The sequence below is a fragment of the Pleurodeles waltl genome, chromosome 4_2 (genome assembly GCF_031143425.1).
Source record: "Pleurodeles waltl isolate 20211129_DDA chromosome 4_2, aPleWal1.hap1.20221129, whole genome shotgun sequence".
NCBI lineage: Eukaryota > Metazoa > Chordata > Amphibia > Caudata > Salamandridae > Pleurodeles > Pleurodeles waltl.
Window position 1 is genome coordinate 127,002,821 of NC_090443.1, and position 22,838 is coordinate 127,025,658.

General features: G+C 43.8%; 1 protein-coding gene across 1 annotated transcript in view; it reads left to right on the forward strand.

Annotated features, from left to right (window-relative positions):
- SOAT2 (sterol O-acyltransferase 2) overlaps positions 1–22,838 on the forward strand; it is a 608,478-nt gene that overhangs the window by 171,265 nt on the left and 414,375 nt on the right. The window contains exon 4 of the mRNA XM_069230936.1: positions 1,735–1,788. Within this exon, the coding sequence (XP_069087037.1) occupies positions 1,735–1,788 (54 nt within the window). The remainder of the gene's footprint in view (positions 1–1,734; positions 1,789–22,838) is intronic.

A 22,838-nucleotide genomic window follows, 5' to 3' on the forward strand; every position in this document is an offset into this window, starting at 1 on the left:
ACATTATAATTTACATCAAACATGAAAAAGTGAACAATGAAAAATGAAATTGAAAAGTGAAGTGTCTCCTGTATTTATAATACCCCGATTACACAAGCATATCATACAATAACACAGATTCTATTTATACTCAAATGTAATGAGCCCACCATATAAACTGCTGCTCTTTATATAGTGGAGAGACACTTCGAATTCAGATTCCTTTAAGATTACTCAAACAATTGTTAAGGATTTCTCAACAGATTTATCCATATACATTGAGGTCTCGATTTCACCCAATAAAAAATGGTCTGATACTTTCAAATATACGTCTCGAAAATTGGGTTGTGGCTTCATTCTACATGCATAAGTGACATCTACAGTGATGTGTCAGAAGACTTGGCTCGACTATTGTTGCTGCCTTATTTGAAAAGATGATTCAAAACTAAATTTGGGCTTGTAACTTGAATAGCTTCTTGTGTAGGACTTAATAAATAAAAGCAAGTCACCTGTCAAGTAGTTTTCATATACTGAACTATTATTTATTCTTATTCTTTATATTTCGGTATAGATATACCGGGTATGGCATTTCATAACCGATATACCATAAATGCCTGCCAACAAGTTTCACAAGGCCATCTAGTGTTCTCAGGGCACTATTCCCTTTGGGATCGAAATAAACTAAAACAAGTTGCTAAAAGAAAGTAGAAAAGAACAAACGTTATAGGTAACAACGAAAAAAGGGACACAGAATTGCATTAGTAGACATTAAACATTCCTCACAAGATCATTCCAGAGTCTGAACCATATATTGTGTTCCCAGGACCTCCACTATATTCAACAGCAATTGATATTGTTTGCAATTATAACCTCACATTTTATTTCACTTATCACCCTGGACTTTCAACTAAACATACTGCTGAGTAAATGTCCATAGAGAATCAAGTTTATTTTGTACTAAATTCACCTACTAATGTCAGTTAGGTATAATTGGCGAATTTCAATTGTTTTTTGGTTTTTAAACGGTAAAGCTTTTCAGTGAATTTCTATGTTGTTTTTCACTTAAGTTAAAATTTTACTACTTTCCAAACGTATGTTTGTGGGAACTGCTGCGGGGCATACAAAACTGCATTTTATAATATTAATTGAGAGTTACAATAGTATAAACCAAAGTAATGTATTTAGTACACTAGAACAGAAACGCGCTTATACTCAGTGGGCATATACACACCAGTATGTTTAGGACAGAGATCAAGGTGACAAATCTACTAGAAATTTGAGGTAATAACTGAGATAAACTTGAATTACTATTGAATACAGTGGAGCTCCTGGGAATCCAATATATGAATCAGAACCTGCCTATTGTTGAAACTCCATATGCTGTTTTTCAGTTACGAATAGCTTTTCTTCTATTTTGGTTTATTTTTAGAACTTATTTTAATTTTTCTGAATGCCAACAAGAATACTGCCCCAATGAAGTGGATGTCCTTGCGAAACACTTGTGAGGTTAGTTTTTCTGACGTGTTATACGAAGTTATTGGACCATATGTCAAGTGGGAAATGGACCTTGTTTCCACTTAGGAATAGGATCCCGCGAGGAGCGTTCTTGCAATTACTTCTCCTGCACAAGACAGTACCTGCTTCATACAGTGGAAGTTGAATGTTTGGCCCAAAACCTTTCTTGTGTTCAACGAGACTAAAAACCACGGTCTATAGGTGTTTGTCATTATCTCAAACTGCTTTTTTGCATTGTAGGAATCAAGAAGTAGAAAAACAGAAAGTGTTCATCGAGAGACAATCACTTCTAGAGTGAGTATGTGCATGGAAAATCTTTTCATGTATTATGCAAAGTGAAATGTATTTTTTTGAAAAAAAACATATGGGAAATCACAGCAAGTGGGCAGCAGGAGTGGCAAAAGGAGAGAAAGTAGAGTGAGTGAGACTGGGTGGCGAGAAAGTGAAAGATTGAGTAAAGAGAAACACGGGGAAGGCTACAGGGAAATAGTCTAAAGAAACAACAGCATTAATAAGTCTATAAGATACCAGGAGAGGTGGATCATGGTCGAGAGATGGTAAGAATGGAAATAACAATGATGATAAATGGAAGTAGAGCGAAATTAAAATGCTGAGAAGGTGCTGGTGGTAGGTATATTGGAATAGTAAAGGCAATTCCTTCTGGACAAATACTGAGGCATGAAGGTGGACATGTCGAGATTGTGAGGAAATAGAGCAAGCATTGGCAAAGTCAATATGGTTCACTTATTCAAGATTTATTGGCTTTGTCAATGTTTCTTTAGCTATTGTACAGCAGCGTGAGCTTAAAGTTAAAAAAAAAAAAAGCACCATGACACAATAACACTGTCAAAGCATTTTTTTTTTACTTTTCACCATGCTTGCAAGCAGTTTTCGCTGCTGCGCAACATGTAAAAAAAAGAAAAACAAACAGCACACAGTTCAGAGCGGGTAAATCAACACAAAGGGTTGGGGGTGTGGGGAGCAGCAGACAATGGGAGGACGGTAGGGATGGTCGACAATGAACGATAGGGTGTGCGCGCTCCCTGACCTCTTGACCACTCATACTGTATATTGCATTGCAAAAGCTTGTTCTTATTTGCTTGGAGGGGTGTGGGAAGTGTCTACCCAACTTGGGCATCTTTCAAATCTGACCATCCTTAGATTTCTTGAGTAAATTTTGGCCAACTCAGGTCTCAAATCTGTCCCAAATTCAAAAGAAAAAAAATGGCAAATAGTATTTTCATGAAAAAGGATTATGCTATTTCACTGTGGTTAAGGGGCTGCTGGCTTTTTCATATATTGCAATGGTTCAGTAATAAGAAGACCACGAGGAAAGGAGGGAAGTTATGAAGAGATTTTTTCACATAAGATCGCCTTCATTATACTTTTGTTTCTATGCGTGGTGTGTCTATAGTAAGCACTTGATTCAACTAGCGTAGTGCTTACATTTGGTCTGTGTGTGTGGTTTGTTTACAGTTAGGGCCTGATTTATACTTTTTTAGCGCCGCATGTGCAGCATTTTTTGACGCAAAAGCAGCACAAATTTAGAAAATTAAATTATATTTCGTAAGTTTACGCCGCTTTGGCGTAAAAAAATGAAGCAAATGCGATGCTAAAAAAAAGTATAAATCAGGCCCATAGGCCCATATTTATCCTTTTTTTGCACCGCATTTGCATCATTTTTTGACGCAAAAGCGGTGCAGACTTACAAAATATAATTGTATTTTGTAAGTTTGCAGCGCTTTTGCGTCATAGTTTACCCTGCATCAGTTGCCATGAAATTCCTTGCATTCTGGAACTTGCGGTCCCGCCTTCATTTACATGTTGCACAGCAACACAAGCTGATGTGCAACTTGGCTTAAAGTAAAAAAAGCACTTTTACAAAGGCAGCAGTGAGCGGGCCATAACGCTTTTGTTTTTTACTTTGTCATGTTGCTCAGCAGCCCGCACAGACATCATGGTGAGGGTGACAAACATGTAACATTTTGGGGAAATGGTGAAGATGAAATAGATATGGTGGTAAGTGGCAATTGAGTGAATGATTATAAGCAGGGTAATATGAAGGCATGGTAACGCTCAAGAATGGAACATGGGAGTGCTATTGTAGACTTTCAGTGTTAGAGCTTGTGCTATGTGAGGTCTGAGATGGAAATGGTGGCAAGCACGGTTGCACATACTATTTTGTGTTGCACAAGGTAAACTGAGAAAAGAATTGTGTCATTCCACACACCTTATTAGGTCATATTGTGAGAGAAGGTTGTGTGCTACAATCTTGAGGTCAACAATATCGACCTGCACATATAACAACTCTACAAGATCAACTACCAACATACTGTCAAGGTAAACACACTTAAGAAAGTACATATTTATTATTCTTAACTCCATATCCATGACAATGCGTTGGTAGTCGAAATTGTGGAAACAATATAAGTGTCGTGGATATGTTAGCTTTGATGTGATGGTAGACTATGGGGAGAAGAATGGAGTGGAAACACTGCATGAAATTTTGAACACAGACCAATTATCACGCTGCATGCTCCTCCTGAATATTTCTAGTCTTTGATTATCTAGTGAAAAGCCCAGCTACCCTGTATACTAGATCATCTGCCTTACGTTTTGTGTAATGCCTGCCCCTCTTCTCATATAAAGCTCAGGCCATGTTCATGCAGAATCCACTGATGTAAACCTTATGCAGACCTCCCACTCGCCTTTTATGTAATTGTCTGCTTCTTCTTATGTTGATTCTATGTCCCAATACGTGGATGGGTGTCCTTATGCTGAAACTCCCATCCCCATACATAGAACGCCCTGAACCTCTCCTATGTAGTACGTATTACTGATCTTATATTGAATGCAGTACTCATTTTATGTAGACAAAATTAACCTTGTTCCCAAGACTCCACGACAATCTCTACATGGTTGTCCTAACCAACCTTATTTACACCCTTATATGAGAAGTAAATTTCCCTTTTTTTGTAAAGCTCAGAATTCCACTTAATTCAACTTCAAGATCATCGCTGAGATGGAATTGCTTCATTATATAGGCAACACAGCCCAACTTTAAGAACCCATGACTTCCCCTTATGTTGATTACATGCTCCCTCTCTATGTAATATCTCTAAATGTGATGCATTTTAAGTTCCTTCAATCTGCTTTTGTAGAGTCTAGTCTCTACACCCCCATATGTGGTCCTTATGTGGTTTTCATGAAACCTCCTCTGTGTACAGTCCACTTATCAAACCTCATCACAATGCTGTAGCAATACTTATGTAGTACCTAAGTACTATGTAGAATTCAAAGCCAAAAGGTGACATAGAAATGCTTGGAAGGAAAGTTCCATTATGTCTAATCTTGGTACTCCATAATAGGATTTTTTTTAAATGTATAACACTTGAATATTTTGGCCTGCGTATGAAATCCTGCAACATATCTTAGATAACGTTGATTTTTTTAGAGTGATTTTCTTAAGAATACATGACCTAAAGAGGCAACATATACTGTATTTGTCAATTGAAACCCATTTCAGAAGCATAAGATATATTTGACTGATATCTACTTCTCCAAGCATTACAGAACAAACAATGCAAGGAACAGTGTGTAACATTTCAAATGGATGAACTCTGATGATACCACTTTAAGGATTCTAGAAGCTGCATTTTCCCACATTGCATTTTTGAAGGCCATGCCCAAGTAAGGATTTCGTTTTTAATTTAATCTATGCTTTTGGTTTGATGGGAAAGACAGTGATCTCCCTGTGAACTCAATTAATCTACCCTTGGAGGAGAAGTAGGAACAGGTAGGTAAGCAACTTTTTCCTTAGAGTTTCTTCCATAAGCATAAGCCGTAGAATAAAAGAGAACAGACATCACCTGTTTGCGAAAGCAACCAGTAAAATAGTGAAAGGAGAAAGGAACAGTTATACAGTGAAATTGCTGAAAGAGCCTTGACTAAAGAGAGCACTGGAGTTTGAGTGAGAATCAATGTAGCAGTGTGTATCAAAGTTATGGACTGTTGTGATGCTATTAATTGTGTTTGACCAATGACTTTGTGTTTCACCACTGCGCATATTAGTTGCTCAATGTTCACCAGTAGCACATTATATGTTTGTTCAGTTCAGCTGCCTATTGGCTTTGACGTGGCATTAGCTATTACTTTCTGTATTCAGTTTAGCCGCCTATTGGCTTCGACATGGCATTAACCATTACATTCTGTACTCTGCCTATTGGCTTTGACATGATATTAGACATCACATTTTGTATTCAGCTCAGCTGCCTATTGGCTTTGACATGACATTAGACATTACATTTGATATTTAGGTTAGCTGCCTATTGCCTTTAACGTGGAGTTAGACATTGCAGTTAAGAATCCAAGCTGTATTTTTCCAAGCTATGTTTTTCCACAAGATGAACCAAGCTGTTTTCTTCACACCAGACTAGACCTGATAAGAGAGAGTACATTTGGTGTTTTCCTTTCTGCTCAGGCTTGGGAAGAGGAGAAGTCTAAGAGATCTGGCCAGTCTCCAAAGGCTTGTGTAGTTTTCCCGAGTCTGGGCTTCAGTGAGTTAGATTTGAATCTGCTTGACTTCAGGCTGGAACTAGGCGCCAGTTGCCAGTCTCCCGTTTGGGTAGATAATCTCTTTCTCGCAGTTGACCGGAGTCATCAACTTGCAGACCCCAGAAAGATGAAGCTGAGTTAGGCCCTGCCGCCTTGTTCAAACGGTGATGAATTTAATTTTTTTGCTTTGCTTATGTAATCATATAAAGATATATAATCTGCAGTGTACATTGCAACTGAGAAGTACTGTGATATATGTTGTTTTCATTGATGCGACTACTTTTACTCTTTTGAACGTGTGCTTGAAATCTATGATTTCATCTCTCAAGAACTTGTGGGTGGGGAAGAATTAACAACAATAAAGGTCTTCTTTGAACTCAGAAGTGCATTCCAGAGAGGTTCTGTAAGCTCTGATACGAGATAAGTAGGAAGGCAGAACATTTTGGTACCAGGAGTGGGGTCGAATTATAGATTTCTACGTGCACAATTTAAAAGTGTAATTGTTTTTTGTTGTTTGGAGAATTACAGAAGCACGGCAGACCATGTTTGAAAATGCATGTGTAGTTAAACTGCCTGATAGTGCTGTGAGAAACATGTTTTCTTTCTGTGATAAAGCATATTTAGAAAATGTGCCTTTTGGAAGCAATGATGATCCTTTTGTATTTGACAGGAGGGTTTGGATACTTTTATCTGCTTACAGAAAAATGCAGGAGAAATGTAGGCAGTTAGAACATGAAAATAAGAATTTACGTGAGCAAATTAGCCAGAATACATTCTTGCAAGATAATGCTGAAAGTTATAAAAATGCTGTTTTAGAAGAATCTGTCTTTTCCCAGTCCAGTAATGAGGGGGTTAAGACAGCTGTGAGACAGTCTGAGCCTCCGTGTGAGCCAGGTTTTTTGGCAGTCGAAGTGCATTCCTTAACTGATAACACGGAGAACGGAGCTCAGAATGTGATTTACGAGGTACCATCGCAAAATGTGCAGTTACTGGCACAAGTAAAATGAAAGATTTTAGAGTTTCTTACTGTTTGCACTAAGCAAGAGACACCGAGTTTCATTAGCTTGTTTGATTTTTGGAAACAGAATAGCCCACATCTGAGTGAAATCCTAACACTTTGGTATATGGTCACTAGGAAAAATTATATACAGCTGCGCGCTTGTGATTTGGCAAATGAAATAATTCAGACTTTAGGTTTCTGCGCAGTGCAAGAGGGAAACACTGATTTACATGTAAATCAGGAACAGGGGAAGAAAAGAATGCCCCTGGCTAGGATCATACACTGGATCTAGCACATGCAAGACAACTGTCCACAGAAAACAGCTTCAAATCTCAGTATTTGAGGTTGGTCTCATAATGTCTATTGACTGGAGAAAATGATTTGTTAAGGGCCTCCAGTAAATCTTTAACCACAGGAAAACTGAAAATTAATGTCCAAGAAGGGCATTCATGAATAGGCCATATATGAAAACTTACGGCAGTTTTGCCTCAACTTGGCATATCCTTGGGTCAAACTCATTCTCTAAAATACCAAATATCGAAATTCCTTTACATGAACGTGTATGATTGCCATGTGGAAGTTTGCCTTGCCTATTTCAGGACATCCGTTCCGCGTGGAGAATTGGCATTAACCAACAAGTAAAACATAAACTTTGTTGATCATTCAGACAAAAGAACATGTCCCTTGCAGTTGGGCTGCATGAATCTGGAAGCTAAATCTTAACATTTTGCATTCCTGTTTTAGCAATTTAGTTGAGGTTTATAGTTCTTGAAGTGCCTCAACATTCAGAACCTTTGGTGTGCTCGCAGTAGATGCCTCCTTATTGAATCTGTCCTTATATGGTGGTGGGGGCTTGTTAAGAACAGAACCCAAAATAGTAACTAATGCCAGACCTTTTGGACTTCTCTTGTGAACGCTGTCTCTATTATCTTCCCACTTATTCATATAATAGAAGAATGCATTGCTACAGTACTGTCTGCTTGCACCAGAATTAAGTTTAGTGTTATAAAGAGGGGGTGTAAGAAAGAAGCACAAAGAGCCACTCACTATTATCTAGTCGTGCTGGACAGTGGGAAAGTCAATAGTTCAGGCTGATAGCAGTGGAGTGTGGATCAGATACAGGGACCAGATTAGTTCATCTGAAGTGTTACCTTCTCAAGTCCAGCGCTAAAGGTGCCATTCATGTTTGCAGGGGCTGCAAGTAGGAGGCTGTTGGTGCGAAGAGTAGGTCAAGCATCGTGGCTAGTCATTGCTGTAGCGAGGAAAGCCAGTTGGGCCAAGTGAACGGTTGTTTCTGTAGCACAAAGAGTTGGTTGTCGCTGGAGCTTCGTGTTGGTGATCATCACAGGCTGTGTTTGTCAGAGCGAAGAGCAGGGCCCACTGAACCTTTCCATTGGTGGTTATCTCCGGCAGTCAGTTCTCAGCACAAAGTGGACACTTTCTATTTGCGTACAGCTCAAATCTTCTGTATCATCGCCTTTTCTTCAGGAGGGGTTCTCAGTGATGCCAGCAAGGGTCCAGGACCTAAGAGACACCTCTTGGGGGTCAGGTATCATTCTAGCAGAGGCCAGCAGCAGAGCTATTTCAGGTCCAGTTGGTGCTGGTCAGCTGGACAGTTGCAGGGAGCCCTCTGGAATAATGTTATGTCCCTGTAGCTCACTCAGGAGGTCAGCCAACTGACCCTTGGAGTCACTCTGGGTAGCCTGAGTTCAAGGCAAGCAAGTCCAATCTTCCTTCTTCAGTCAGCAGGGTAGTCCTTCTTCCTCAGACAGCAGGATAGTCCTTACTCTAAATCTTCCACTGGTCCAGTATTGTTCTGATGAGAGGTTATAAAGGTCACACTTTTATACCTGGCACCAGCCTTCATATGGGGGAACGTCTCTAACTTACCCCAAAAACTGGTTTTCATTAGTTCTTCTCCTTCATCTGGTCATGGCTCAAAAATGTTTAAGGGGACAAAGGTAAGGGCAACCTAGTATAAAGTTCGCTCGTGTGGTGAGGCAGAGCCCTTTGACGTGTAATCAGTGCAGGGTACAGCTCCTCCCAAGCCATCTTGTCAGGAAAATCCACTCCCTCATACGTAGGCCCTGTTTGTCTTAAGGCCTAGAGCCAATACTCAACCCACAACAGGAGAGCCATTAACAGTCATGTGACTTCGGACTCACGCAGAAGGATCATTTTGGTTTAGGCAAAAAAATGCCAACTTTCTAAAAGTGCCATCTTCAGAATTATAACCTAAAATCCGGCTTTACCACCAAAGTGGATTTTAAATCACAACTTATCTGAGTATAAACAGCATATTTCTATCTGATCCCAACCTGAAAATCTGAAATCTTAACTTATTAAGTGTAATAGGGTAATCCAGTTTTAGTCAATTGGAGAGACAGCCTTACAACAGGAAAAAAGGACTTTGGTAAATGTGAAACAACATTGATGTCCTACTTTTTAAATGCCAAGCATCCTGTCCTATGATCCTTCGGCCCTACCTTAGGAGTGACTTATAAGTAATAAAAAGTAATAAAGAAATAAAAAGGACGGTTTAGGTCTAGCAACAGTTTTATTTTGCCTGACCGAAATGGCACTTGAAAACTGAAATACAGGCGCCAGGGGCCGCCCTGAGACATGTTTTGAAAGGCTAATAAAGTGAATGACACAATGAGTGCTGCAGCCCACTAACAGCACTTTATTTACTGACCCTGGGTACAAGTAGTACCATATACTAGGGACTCTCAAGTATATTAAATGTACGAATCATGTGTAGGCCAATTTTACCATGTTTGAGGGAGACAGCACAGGCACTTTACCACTGATAGCGGGGGAAAGAGCACATTGTCCTAAAAACTAACAAGAATGGGTTCAGCAAAGGAAGGCAAAAATCTGGGGTGACCCAGCAGAAAGAGTCAGGTCCAATAGGGAGGAAAAACATCAGAGATAGATGAACTGCTCTCAGCTCCATCATATATATGTCCACCTTGGTGGACTATCTCCTTTGTGCTATTAGACCACCTCAGAGAGTACATGAGTAGATGCACATCGGTACATGAATAGACTGCAGCAATGGACAGTGGGGAAAGGGGCACCTGGAAATTTACACCTTTTAATATGTTCCACAGAAATGATGGATGAGGCACCAGTGACAGCAATATCTCCTGTTCACTGGGACCACTCTTCTTCGAAGTATTCTTTTTTTAATCCTCTTTTTAATAGTTATTTTCTTGTCATACTTACATTAATTCACAGAAAATAATGCATACATAGATGAGCATTATGCATAATCACTTTAGGAATGAGGTGCACAGTTACCCAAGCCCATTCACAAACCACCACAAGCCTCCCCAATCAGGAAACAACACCACAGCACCCACCCAGCGTACCTACACCTCTGTCGCAAGGACACGTCAATCAGCAGTGTGTCCACCTCTACAGGGACCTCAGGCCACACCTCAAATGTTCCCTGCGATCCAGACAGAAGCCAGAGACAAATACCAAGAACCCCGCCAGGACATGAGACTCTCTTGATGGTCCCCCTTGTGTCCTACTCAGTCACCCTGTCCACCTTGAACTGCCATTGTTCCAATTCCTATGTCCCCTTGGATAATGCACCTGTGCTACAAACAGACTGGAACAATACCCTGGACTTTCCTCCATCATCACCCAATTCCGTTGTACTTTCCCCCTATATGTTAGCACTTCAATAAACACCCTTTGACAAAAATCTATTTGGAATATGTCACGTATTTCAAATATGTATTTTTTGAAACAGGTACAATCATTGCAAATGAACTGTACATAGAATGAGCATATATTAATGACGTGTAGCTTGCTGTAGTGATCACACCAGGAGTATTTTTTAAGTGGGAAATATCAGCATGCCATTGCCACACAGATTACAACCAAAGCCATTGAAATGTAAAGTAACACTGTCTTACCTGTGTGTCATTGGAAGTATTGACGGATCACAGATGTTCTGATGTCTTCATCCTCAGCCTCTGCCTCCTCATCCTCATGGTCCACAGGGTATACTGCTGCCACAGGGGCATCTCCAGTCTCCTCCTCCTGCAGAAAAGGAACATGGCGTCTGAGGGCCAGGTTATGCAACATGCAGCATGCCACTACTGTCTGGCAGACCTTCTTGGGTGAGTAGCACAGGGATCCACCTGTTAGATGGAGGCACCGGAACCCGGCCTTCGGGAGGCCAAAGGTTCTCTCAATGATCCTGCTGGTTCGCCCATGTGCCTCATTATAACGTTCTTCTGCCCTTGTCCTGGCATTCCTCACAGGGGTCAGCAGCCATGATTGGTTTGGGTAACCAGAGTCTCCGGCAAATATTGAGGGATAACACTTTGCCACACACTATCTTATATGACCCACACCATACCCAAACACCAACATATATTGGGTAGGAACCAACGCTCACCTATTAGCCACACCCTGTCCCTCTGTAGTTGGCCCATCACATTTGGGATGCTGCTATTCCTCAGAACAAAGGCATCATGCACAGACCCAGGATACTTAGCATTGACTTGGGAGATGTACTGGTCCACCAAGCACACCATCTGAACATTAATGGAGTGGAAACTCTTACGATTACTGAACACCTGTTAATTCTGGCAGGGGGGGGACAAATGCAATATGTGTACCATCAATCGCCCCAATTATGTTGGGGATATGTCCCATTGCATAAACCTCGGCCTTCACTGTGGCCAAATCCTCAACCTGGGGGAAAAAAATGTAGCTACACATGTGTTTTATCAGGGCAGACAACACTCTTGTCAGCACGTTTGAGAATATTGGCTGTGACATTCCTGCTGCCAAGCCCACTGTCACTTGGAAAGAACCAGTAGCCAGGAAATGGAGTGCAGATAGCACTTGCACAAGAGGGGGGATCACTGTGGGATGATGGATAGCTGAGATCAGGCCAGGTTCCAACTGGGCACACAGCTCTGTGACTGTGGCCCTGTCTAGTCTATTGGTGAGTATAATATGCCTGTTCTCCAGTGTAGCCAAGTCCACCAGGGATCTGTACACGGGGGTATGTCTCCATCACCTATTCATCCACAGCAGTAGGTATCTAAGGGACATAAAAGTGAGGAGGCTGTCACAAACTGAACATTGGAGCCAAAACAGTAGTTAGCATTCTGTAAACATGTAATGGGTCAGTGTGATTTGTCCAGTATGTGCCTATTTCTCCTGTGACGCAGCATGATTCCATAGGGCTGCCGCCCCGCCATGAAATGGCGTCCGCCTATCCTCTGTGGAGGGATAGGGGGAAGTGAGGTAATTCGGCTGTGCAAATCCTCATTGACTAATATTGGGCTCTATGGGTTACAGTGGCCTATGGTGATCTAACCGGCGATGACCGTATGCACCGCCGTGGACGTGACCGCCATTTTCTTTCTGATTCCTCACTTGCTACCTGACCTTCCAGAGGAGAGGACCTACACTGCATGTGCTGCTGTGACCTGTGTCTGGAACCTTCCATGGCTCGTGTGACAGAGGAAAGGGCCCCAGCCTTCACTTCGGACAAGTTGGAGAGACTGGTGGATGGGGTCCTACCCCAGTATGAGCTGCTGTATGGGCCTCCAGACCAACAGGTGAGTACACTGTGGGCATGATGCATGTGGCATGCATGTATGGAGGTGTGAGTGATGGCTCTGTGTAAGGGGGAGGGATGTCCTCCTGGCTGGGTACACATTAGGTGCTGGGCTATGTGTGTTCCAATAGTGCTATAAATGGGTATGATGGGCCATATGTGTAACTGGCTGGACTGTTTGTCTGTGTTGCCTCTGCATGTCAGTGCCCATCAAAAGCAGGGTATATGGCGTGCCTCGCCAAGGATGTGCGGACCCTGGGGGTCTATGGCAGACGGAGGACCCACTGTCGCAAATGGTGGGAGGACCTGAGACCCTGGGCACGGAAGATGGCGGAGGCCCAACTGGGGTTGGCCTCCCAACAAGGAAGGGGTGCCTGTCAGACCCTGACCCCCCCTGATGGCCCACATACTGGCAGTGGCCTATTCAGAGCTGGATTGGCGCTTGAGGGCATCACAGCAGCCCCAAGGGAGTGAGTACAGTGGCTAACATTACAACTTATGGCTGGTGGGGTAGTATCCGGGTGGTGGTTGTGTGTTAGTGGGTGCCCTTAGGCCAGGCCTGACGTAGCAGCGTGGGTCCTCTTGTGGCAAGGGTTCTGAAGGGATAATCCTGCCTACCTAGCTTGTAATTATCCACTATTGGTCAGGGCTGTATGGGTCCCAGGTGTGCTACAGTGCTGCAGTTGGTGGTGTGTGCCCCTCCTCATGCCTTGGTGGCTAGCAATATAAGTGGTGGGCCTGTTCCCTGTGTGTGAGAGTGCTGTGTATGCCAACGGTAGTGTTGGTCCAGCCATTGACCCAGTGTATCCTTTGTCTCTCTCTCCCCCTTTCTTGTTTTGTCATCCTGTTCTTATATGCATTAGCATCATCTGGCGGAGGAGCAGAGGCACCGGCAACGGAGGGAGCTGTATCCCACAGGACCCAGGAGGCAGAGTTCACCGACACGGAGGGCACCAGTGGGACCAAGGGCGAGGGGAGCACCACAGCAAAGACTGGAGGGGACATTTCAGACTCAGATACCTCCTCTGATGGAAGTTCCCTGGTGGTGGCGGACACTTCTGTGACCACACCAGCTCACAGGTATAGGCTCCACCCCCGTACCAGCACCGCCTTCCCAGCAGCCCCTCAGCGAGTTGCCCGTGCCCGCTCACCCAGGAGGGTGGGCATCTCCTTCGCCCCAGGCATCTCGGGCCCTGCCCCAGTGAGTCCGGCTGCCCTGAGTGAGGAGGCTATTGACCTGTATGGCAGTCAACCATTGTGAATGCCATCCGGGGCTGGCAGCCCAGAAGCAACAATTTAATGCATTACAGGAGGGCATTCACACTGGATTGGCGGCCCAACAGAGATCGATCCAAGCTCTGGCCTCCTCTCTGATGTCAGCCATTGTCCCTGTTTCTGCCGTCCCCCTCAAACTACCACTTCCCAGTCCCATTCCCCTCAACTCCAACCCATCCCAAGCACACAGCCAGACGAGCATGCACACAGGACAACACCCAAGAGAGTCACAGGCAAAGAGAAGCTCCACACTTCATCCCACAGGCATTCACACAAACACCATCCAGTTGTAGACACAACAACATCCAATATTTCCACTGTCTCCCCCTCTTCCTCCTCCTCCACCTCCCACCCAGTTACATCTTCACAACACCTGAATGCAATGCACTGCATCATCATCCACTACCTGCATCATCACCACACCAAGCAGAACACTCATCTCACTGGCAGACACCTCCACAACAGCCAGGCACACGTCCCCTGTGTCCTCTCCCACTGTGTCTGTCCCCCCTCCTAAAGTACACAAACGAAAGCACTTAGACACCCAACAGCCATCCACATCACAACAGCATAAAGCCCATGCACCTGCACCCAAATCCAGCAAACAGACATCTCCAACCCACCACTCCCTCATTCTCCACTCCTATTACTTCTCTCTCTTCCTGCCCCAATGTCCCTAAAAAGCTTTTTCTTTCCACCATTTACCTCTTCTCTCCTCCCGTCCTGCATGTATGGCCAGGGTAGGAAGAACCCAGCGTAGCACCTCAGCCACACAGTCCACGGGCCCAGTTACATCCGCACCTACTTGTGGTGGAAAGGATTCCAAGCCACATATACTGAAGGGGAAGTGCCCTGCACCAGCCAGCCAAAAAGAGAAGGAGCCTGCACCTGCCATCCAAAAGGGGAAGGAGCCTGCACCAGCAGGTAAGAAGGGCAATGAGCCTGGAACAGCAGGCAGTAAGGGGAAGGAGCCTGCACCTGCCACCTGAAAGTGGAAGGAGCCAGCACCAGCAGGCAAGAAGGGCAAGGAGCCTGCACCAGCAGCTATCACGGAGCCCCCACCACCAACCGTGGTTGGGAAGACATCGCAGGGTGAAAGGGTTGTGCAGGAGCCTCCCAACACCACCACCAGCGCCACCACAGTGCAGCCATCTGAGGGTGCAGGGGCTGTGCAGGAGCCTCCCACCACCACCCCCAGCACCTCCACAGTGCAGCTGTCACTGCCGGCGGATGCTATGTGATCCATCCTCCATGGGCTGCTGTGCAGCCTGTCCCCTCCAGAACCAGTGGGCAAGACACCCACTCAAAAGACTGTGGCCTATCACTCCCCAGGACAAAGCACAGGGCATGTTACCCCCCCCCCAAGAACCAGTGGGCAAGTCACCCACTCGAGAGACTGTGGCCTATCACTCCCCAGAACAAAGCACAGGGCATGTTACCCCCTCCAGAACCAGGGGGCAAGTTACTCGAGAGACTGTGGCCTATCACTCTCAGTGGGCAAGACACCCACTCGAAAGACTGTGGCCTATCACTCCCCAGGACAAAGCACAGGGCATGTTACCCCCTCCAGAACCAGTGGGGAAGACACCCACTTGTGAGACTGCGGCCTTGAACTCCCCAGGACCAAGCACAGGGCATGTTGCCCCCTCCAGAACCAGTGTGGGTGTCACTCACTTGAGAGACTGTGGCCTATCACTCCCCAGGACCAAGCATAGGGCATGTTGCCCGCTCCAGAACCAGTGGGGAAGACACCCACTCAAGAGACTGTGGCCCATCACTCCCCAGGACCAAGCACAGGGCATGTTGCCCCCTCCAGAACCAGTGGGGAAGACACCCACTTGTGAGACTGTGGCCTTGAACTCCCCAGGACCAAGCACAGGGCATGTTGCCCCCTCCAGAACCAGTGTGGGAGTCATCCACTTGAGAGACTGTGCCTATCACTCCCCAGGACCAAACATAGGGCATGTTGCCCCCTCCAGAACCAGTGTGGGAGTCCCCCACTTGAGAGACTGTGGCCTATCACTCCCCAAGACCAAGCACAGGGCGTGTTGCCCCCTCCATAACCAGTGGGGTATTGACCCACTCAAGAGACTTTGGCCTTGCACTCCCCAGGACCAAGCACAGGGCATGTTGCCCCCTCCAGAACCAGTGGTCTTGTTTCCGCTTCCGGCTGAGGTGCCCCCGAGGTGCCTGCCTATTTGCCAACTGATGCCCCTGCAGTGTTCTCTCCGTATTGATGCAGGTGACAAGTGGGGCCTTGGACTTCGCGCTGTGGCCATGTGGCCCACGCGAACTGAGGACTGGCAGTGTCCCCTTTTCTGTACATTTGTATATATCTGTAGCGTTGGCTAAATTATTATTTAAACTGTGTTGATCTTATTACAATCTGTTTGGTACATTTCTGTGGTCCCTGCATTATATAGCCGATTTAGGGAGATTAACTTGTTTTCTTGTGCAACTGGCTGTGTGTATGGTGTGTGTGTGTGGGGTGTGTATGGTGCGTGTGTGTGTCACTCTCGTTTTACCCCCCCCTCACTTGTGTGCTAGGTGGCTGTACTCACCGTCGTCGTCTTTGCCGGCGTTGGTGTTCGTGGTTGAGCAGAACATAGAATATCATCAGAAATACTTGCAGTTCTGGTTCCATGGCGGGAGGGTCTTCCCTGTATCTCCAATGGTGAGTCCTTTCACTTCTGTGCAGTGTTTCCGCCAGGCTTTTGATGTCGTTGGTACCGCCCCGGAAAAGGTGGCGGATTGTGTGGTCATAATATGGCGGGTGGAACTTTGACTTCCGCCTGGCTGTAGGCAGCTACTGCCGTGGTGCCTGTTGTTTCCGCCCTGGTGGTCGGTGTGGTACATTGGCTGTCTTTCTGAGATCTTTCCGCCATGGTCATAATTTGGCAGTAGTTACCGCTAGCCTGCTGGCGGTATTACCAACACTTTATTATCGACTGCCAGGGTCATAATGAGGGCCTATGTCCCTTGTAGTGGCGGTGTGGAGAAATTTAGGTCTTTGTCACTGACACAGTTATAGTCAATACAAAGAACCAGTGGGTTATCAGCCATCTGACTTAACTGAGATGACAGGGAATTTAGGAATGCCAGTTAATCCTGATTCAGTGCATATACACTGCCTAGTAAAATCCTGTGACCAATATAGGAAATTGGGTTACTGGCTGAGGCGGTGAAACCCTACTCAACAGCAAGCACAATTGCTGTCTGGGTGAAGCCACAAGCAACCTCAAATTAACCTGTGTTTAACCCTCTGGTAGCTTGGCACACAAGAAGTCATTTAGAGGCAATGTGTAAAGTATTTATGCAGCACTTTAAAAGGGTAATAAAGTGAAATCATAACACATGAAAAATCCCACACCAATTTAGAAAAATAGAGTAAAATGCAATACATTATTTGAGACCAGACCAAAACAACAGAAATCCAGTTAGTAGATCCTGTGATATGAAATGTTAAAGATTTTAGGTAAAAGTAGTGCTTAGAAGCACAAAGTGCCAACTGTGGTTGTCCAGTCATGCCAGACCACGATAAAGTCACAAGTTTTGGCTGACCGCGATGGAGCGCAGGCCAGTCACAGGGACCAAGTTAGGCCCAGTGAACAAAGTACCTTAAATCCTGGTTGTGGAGCATTGCGAGGTCCTGCGTTGAGGGAGCGTTGCACACAGTGGTTCTGAAAAAGCTGCAGGATGCGATGCGTCATCCTGTGTCAGACATGCATAGCACAGCGGCAGGTGAAATGAGGCCATTGATAGGGCTTGTGATGCAAGGCCTGTGTTGTCATCCCAGATGCCACTGATGACAGTACAGCGGCTGTTCTAAAGAGCTGTGATGAGAGGTCCTGCATCAAAGATGTGCTGCATAGTGGGAGCTCTGATGCAAGGCTGCAAGGAATTGCATTGTGCTGCATAGGTTCTGCCCAAGAGACCACAAATGGGCTGGCAGAGTGCCTTCATACCTACATTTAAGAGTCCAGGACTGGGGTGGAACCACTTGGAGGAAGCAAATCTCACAGCAGAGTCCAGATGATGGGTTCAAGGTGGTTGAAGCCTTTTCTGTCCCTGAGGCTTTGGTTAAGAGGCAAGTCAACTAGCCCTTGTAGTCACTCTGGTGGTCCTAGATTCAAGATGTAGGTCCAATCCTTTTCAGTGAGAGAGCAAAGCAGCAGATTAGCAGGGCAGCAGAGTAGCGGTCCTTCTTGCAGAAGAGCAACAGAGCAGTACTTCTGAGTTTTCCATTGGTCAAGAGGTATACTGAAGGGTTGGGTATCAAGGTCAAATATTTATACTTGGTGCCAGCTTTAAAGTAGGAGAAGTCTCCCTGCCTTGGCCCCCGACTCTCTGGGGCAAAAAAGACTAGTATGAAACCCTCGTCAGAGTGCTGAGACAGAGTCTTTATGATGTGCAAGTGTGGTAGGTTACAGCTCCTCCCTCATCAAGTCTGAGATGGCCCATCATGATAAAACATATTTCTCTTTGTCTCACTGAACAAAGTACAACTGCCAGCTACACCTAGGGCCTGATTTAGGGCCTAATTTAGAGTTTGGCAGGGAGATTACTCTGTCACAAAGGTGACTGATATCCCATCTTCCGAAATATAAATCCCATTATATCCCAAGTGATTTATATTCCAGAGGACAGGATATCCGTCACCGTTGTGATGGAGTAACCCCTGTGCCAAACAGTAAATCAGCCCTTTCAGCAGACAGGTTACTCTGTCATAATGGGCAAAGAGCACAGGCACTCTGAAGGCCAAGGGCACTGCAAGCCCGGCTTTTGGAGGTGGAGCTGGAGCTGGTGCCAGCATGGGGTGAGAGGAGGTGTGGAGTGCCGGCGAGCACCAAAATGGAGAGGTTGGTCAGAGAGAGGAAACTTGACGCACCAAGCCTCCCCCCGCCCAGACTCCCAGGAGTATTTATTGTGGATTCCCTCAGTAAGTCTGCCGGGGATCAGAGAGAGGTGGCACATAGATGGGATGAGGGGCTCTTACACCCAGCATTATGGAGCACCGCTGTAGAGAGAGCCGGAGGTGCCACTTGTAGAACAGGATAAGCGACTCTCCTCAGGGATGATGAACTGGTGGGAGAGAGCATGGAGCAGGGAGAAGAAACACCATCACCTCCTGGTACTGAACCCCTGGTGCAGAACGACATTAGCCCCCTCACATCAACCAATAATGGGCATCATACCATTGATGCACCAGACCAGCAGGTTAGTGCAAACCTGATGGGGGTTACTGGGGGAGCTACAGAGGGACTACAAGTGCCTCATGACTCTGTAAAGGAGATAACCTGTGAGAAGACTACCTCCCTTGACCTTGGGGCAGTCTGTTGAGCAAAAATGGAGAAGAGTGGCTGCAAGAATGAAAGAGCTGTTGTAAGGAAAACAGGGTCAGGCCCTGATACGGCTGAGTGCTTTTTCTCACTGTCAGATAGGTCAGACTGCTCAGGCGATGACAGGAACTCCTCGGGAGGTGATCCTAATGACAGCAGTTTGAGTTGCATAAGTGACATTCCTGACAGTAACATTTGGCTAACAGCCAGAAATATTTCTGGTAAAGGTGGACAGAAGGTGGGCTCTGGAAGAGATCTGAAATGGGACTATTCTGTCACATAGGGCCTACGGGAAGAAACTACTGAGTCCCAAGACAGCTAATACAGGGACTTTCAGCTGAAGCACCAGCCCTGGAGGCCATTTATCAAGGCATTATGGCACACAGAGATGAGAAGCGGGCCAATGGCCTCAGAGCTTGGGCTGTGACCAGGAAGCTGCAAGGGGCAAAACGGAAAGTAGCTAAAACTTGCTTTGAGATATCAGAGAGAATGTCTGTGCTGGAAGACAGGGCAACGATAATAAAGATGGATGTGACAGCCATTAAGGACCAAACAGAGAACCATGAGGCACATATTTTGGATACCCAATGGAAGTTGGAAGAATTTTAGAACCAGCAACGCTGCAACAAATTTGATAGTGCTGCAGGTGGAACAAGGTTCAGAGGTTGGGTGAACAGACGTCTTGGTCTTACCCAGACAGTCCCAGTTTTCAGTGGACTGTCCCGGTGTCCAGACGCTTTCATTAGTTTTAAATAAATGCTCAGTTTTTGGGAGAAAGGTCAGGTCATCCTGCAAATGAGAAACACAAGCACCCCAAAGTCTGAAATAATGTAGGTGTCTGTTTCTACCATGCATCACAGAAGGAGCCAGCTCCCAACAGAGAGACAAATTGGGCAGGATGGGAAAGGGTGCAAGTCGAGCCATTGCTGAAATATAGGCTTGTAAATGTGTGTGTATGTGTATATGTACACTTGTAAAAGTCTGTATATATATATGCACACTATTACAAGATTTTCAAGCACACACACGCTAGGGTGACAGATTTTGAGGAGCAAAAACCGGGACAGTTCAGACATAAAGGAAGGACTAAAGACTTTACTCTCCCTTTTATATCTGGCTGTCCCGTTTTTCGTTATTTGGCCATAGCTTTGTGAATGTGTGCCTATACGTGTGTGTGTGTATATCTTATATATATGTATATATATATACATATATATATATATATATGTATATATATATATGCCTTAGAGTATTTTTTGAAACAGAGAAACATAAAAGAAACAAATGATTCATTGATCCTGATAGAGATGGTGAAACTGTGTCTTGAAAACAATGTGTTCCTATTTAATCGTCAAGTATATAGGCAAAAATAAGGTGCAGCTATGGGAATCTCATTATCTCCAAGTTATGTGAACCTTACTATGGGATGGTGGGAACGAGAAGTAGCATGGCAAGATCAATATCTGAAATATGTGAATAGGATTGTCTTGTGGCTCCGGTATATTGATGATCTTTTCATAATATGGAATGGATCTAAGGAAGACTTTGCATCATATTTTCAAGTACTAAATTATAACATCTATGTTCTTCAATTTACCTTTGACATCAGCTCAACACAAATACATTTTCTAGATATTAAAGTATATGTGGAAAATAATCAATTGCATACAACGTTATATAGGAAAGAAACATCTACGAATAGCATATTACATGGGACAAGCTTTCACCCTAAACCACTATTAAGAAGCATTCCATTTGGGGAATTTCTGAGAGCTAGAAGAAATTGTTCTAATGATGCAGAAATGGATACACAATTCATCAATGTTAAACAATGATTCCTCAAGAGTGGATACCCTAAAGTGAAAGTAGAATTGGGAGCATTAAAAGCCAAAAAGAGAAGTCGTCAGCAAACTTTGTTTGATAATAAAGTCAAGATCCCTGAGAAACAAGAAGAAAATGAGGGACCGCGACTAATATCAACATACAGTAAAGAAAGTAAGACAATTCAAAACATTTTCAAAAGATATTGGAATATTTTAAGGAGTGATCAAGACTTGAAACAAATAATTTGAACAAGACCACAAATAACTGATAGGAGCTCAAAATCTTTAAAAGACATGTTGGTCAGAAGTCACTATGTAGAACATCCTAAAAAAACTGGTTAAACAAAAGCGTAACTGGGTTCTATAAATGTAACAAGTGCAAAGCATGTAAAATTGCGAAAAACATGAAATCTTTTGTGGATTACAAAGGAAGAGAAGTACAGATTGTGCAAAGATTGACTTGCAATAGCCAATTTGTGGTATTTCTGATCCAATGTGAATGTGGACTTCAAAATGTGGGTAGCACAATCTGCCCACTGAAGAAGAGAATAATGGAACATACTAGAGCAATTCAACATCAAGATCAAAGTTATGCAGTGGCTAGACATCATAATAAATGCCACACCACAGATTGGAAAAGTATATAATTTTTTGGTTTAGCACAAATAAATAATAATGAACGTGGAGGAAATAGAACATTACTGTTGAGACAACTTGAAAGCAAGTAAATCATTTGACTCCGTACAAATATCCAATTTGGGTTAAACGTGGATGAGGAACTTTTTGTACATTTATAATGAACCAACTATACCAACTATTAATAGTTGAGGGGATTAGTACAATATTGAACTGAATGATTATCAAAAATTATTGGATCATTTGTGAGCAATTGCTAAGTTTTCTCTGAATTGGATGGAATAAAATTATTGTTCGAATGGGGAAGATATGGATAATATAACACTTAATTTTCATAAGAAAAGATATGATTGAATCTGATAGGAAGGATTGATAGTTATTATGTTTAACTAATCAGTTTCCTTGTTGAGGTGATGTTGAAATGTATTCTGTAAAGGCACTTAACCGGCATTTAATTATTAATTGTTGTAATATGTGATAAGCAGCAATGATAGATCTCAAATGATTTATATTTTTCTATTTATATGAGATAACATCATAAGCAATATATGGTTGATAATAGAGTAAGACAAGATTGGTGATAATCCTATCCTCAAAAAATGAAAAATGATAAGAATATAAAAAGAAATACATATATATAAAAATATGCAAGTAGGTATATGTATAAAATTCTCATGATGAAAATTTTGCGATTGCAAAAATGGAGGCAACATATTTAAAATGCAGAAAATAACATTGGTTATAAGCCTCATTTATAGAGAAGTAATTATTGTAATGTAATTTGATTTTTTTTGGACATTGTTTCAACTTTAGGATTCTAATTTGAGTAATATTTTTCATTTTATTTTTAAAATTTCACTTTCATATATGCTTTTGTATAATGTCAAACTACCATAACCAGAATGCAATGGGGCGGTAACAATGACATCACACTATTTAAGGGTGGTATGAAAAAAAACCTCATTTACCGTGTGCAAGACTCAAGTGGAGTTGAAACGCGTTGGTGGTTGCTATTCTTATCAATAAATTTGCCTAAAGGAACTTTGGAGTGCGGTAAATTACTTTTTGACACAAAATATCTTTTAAGGGTGGTCACCTTTGTTATCGGCACTGCCAGCTGAGTG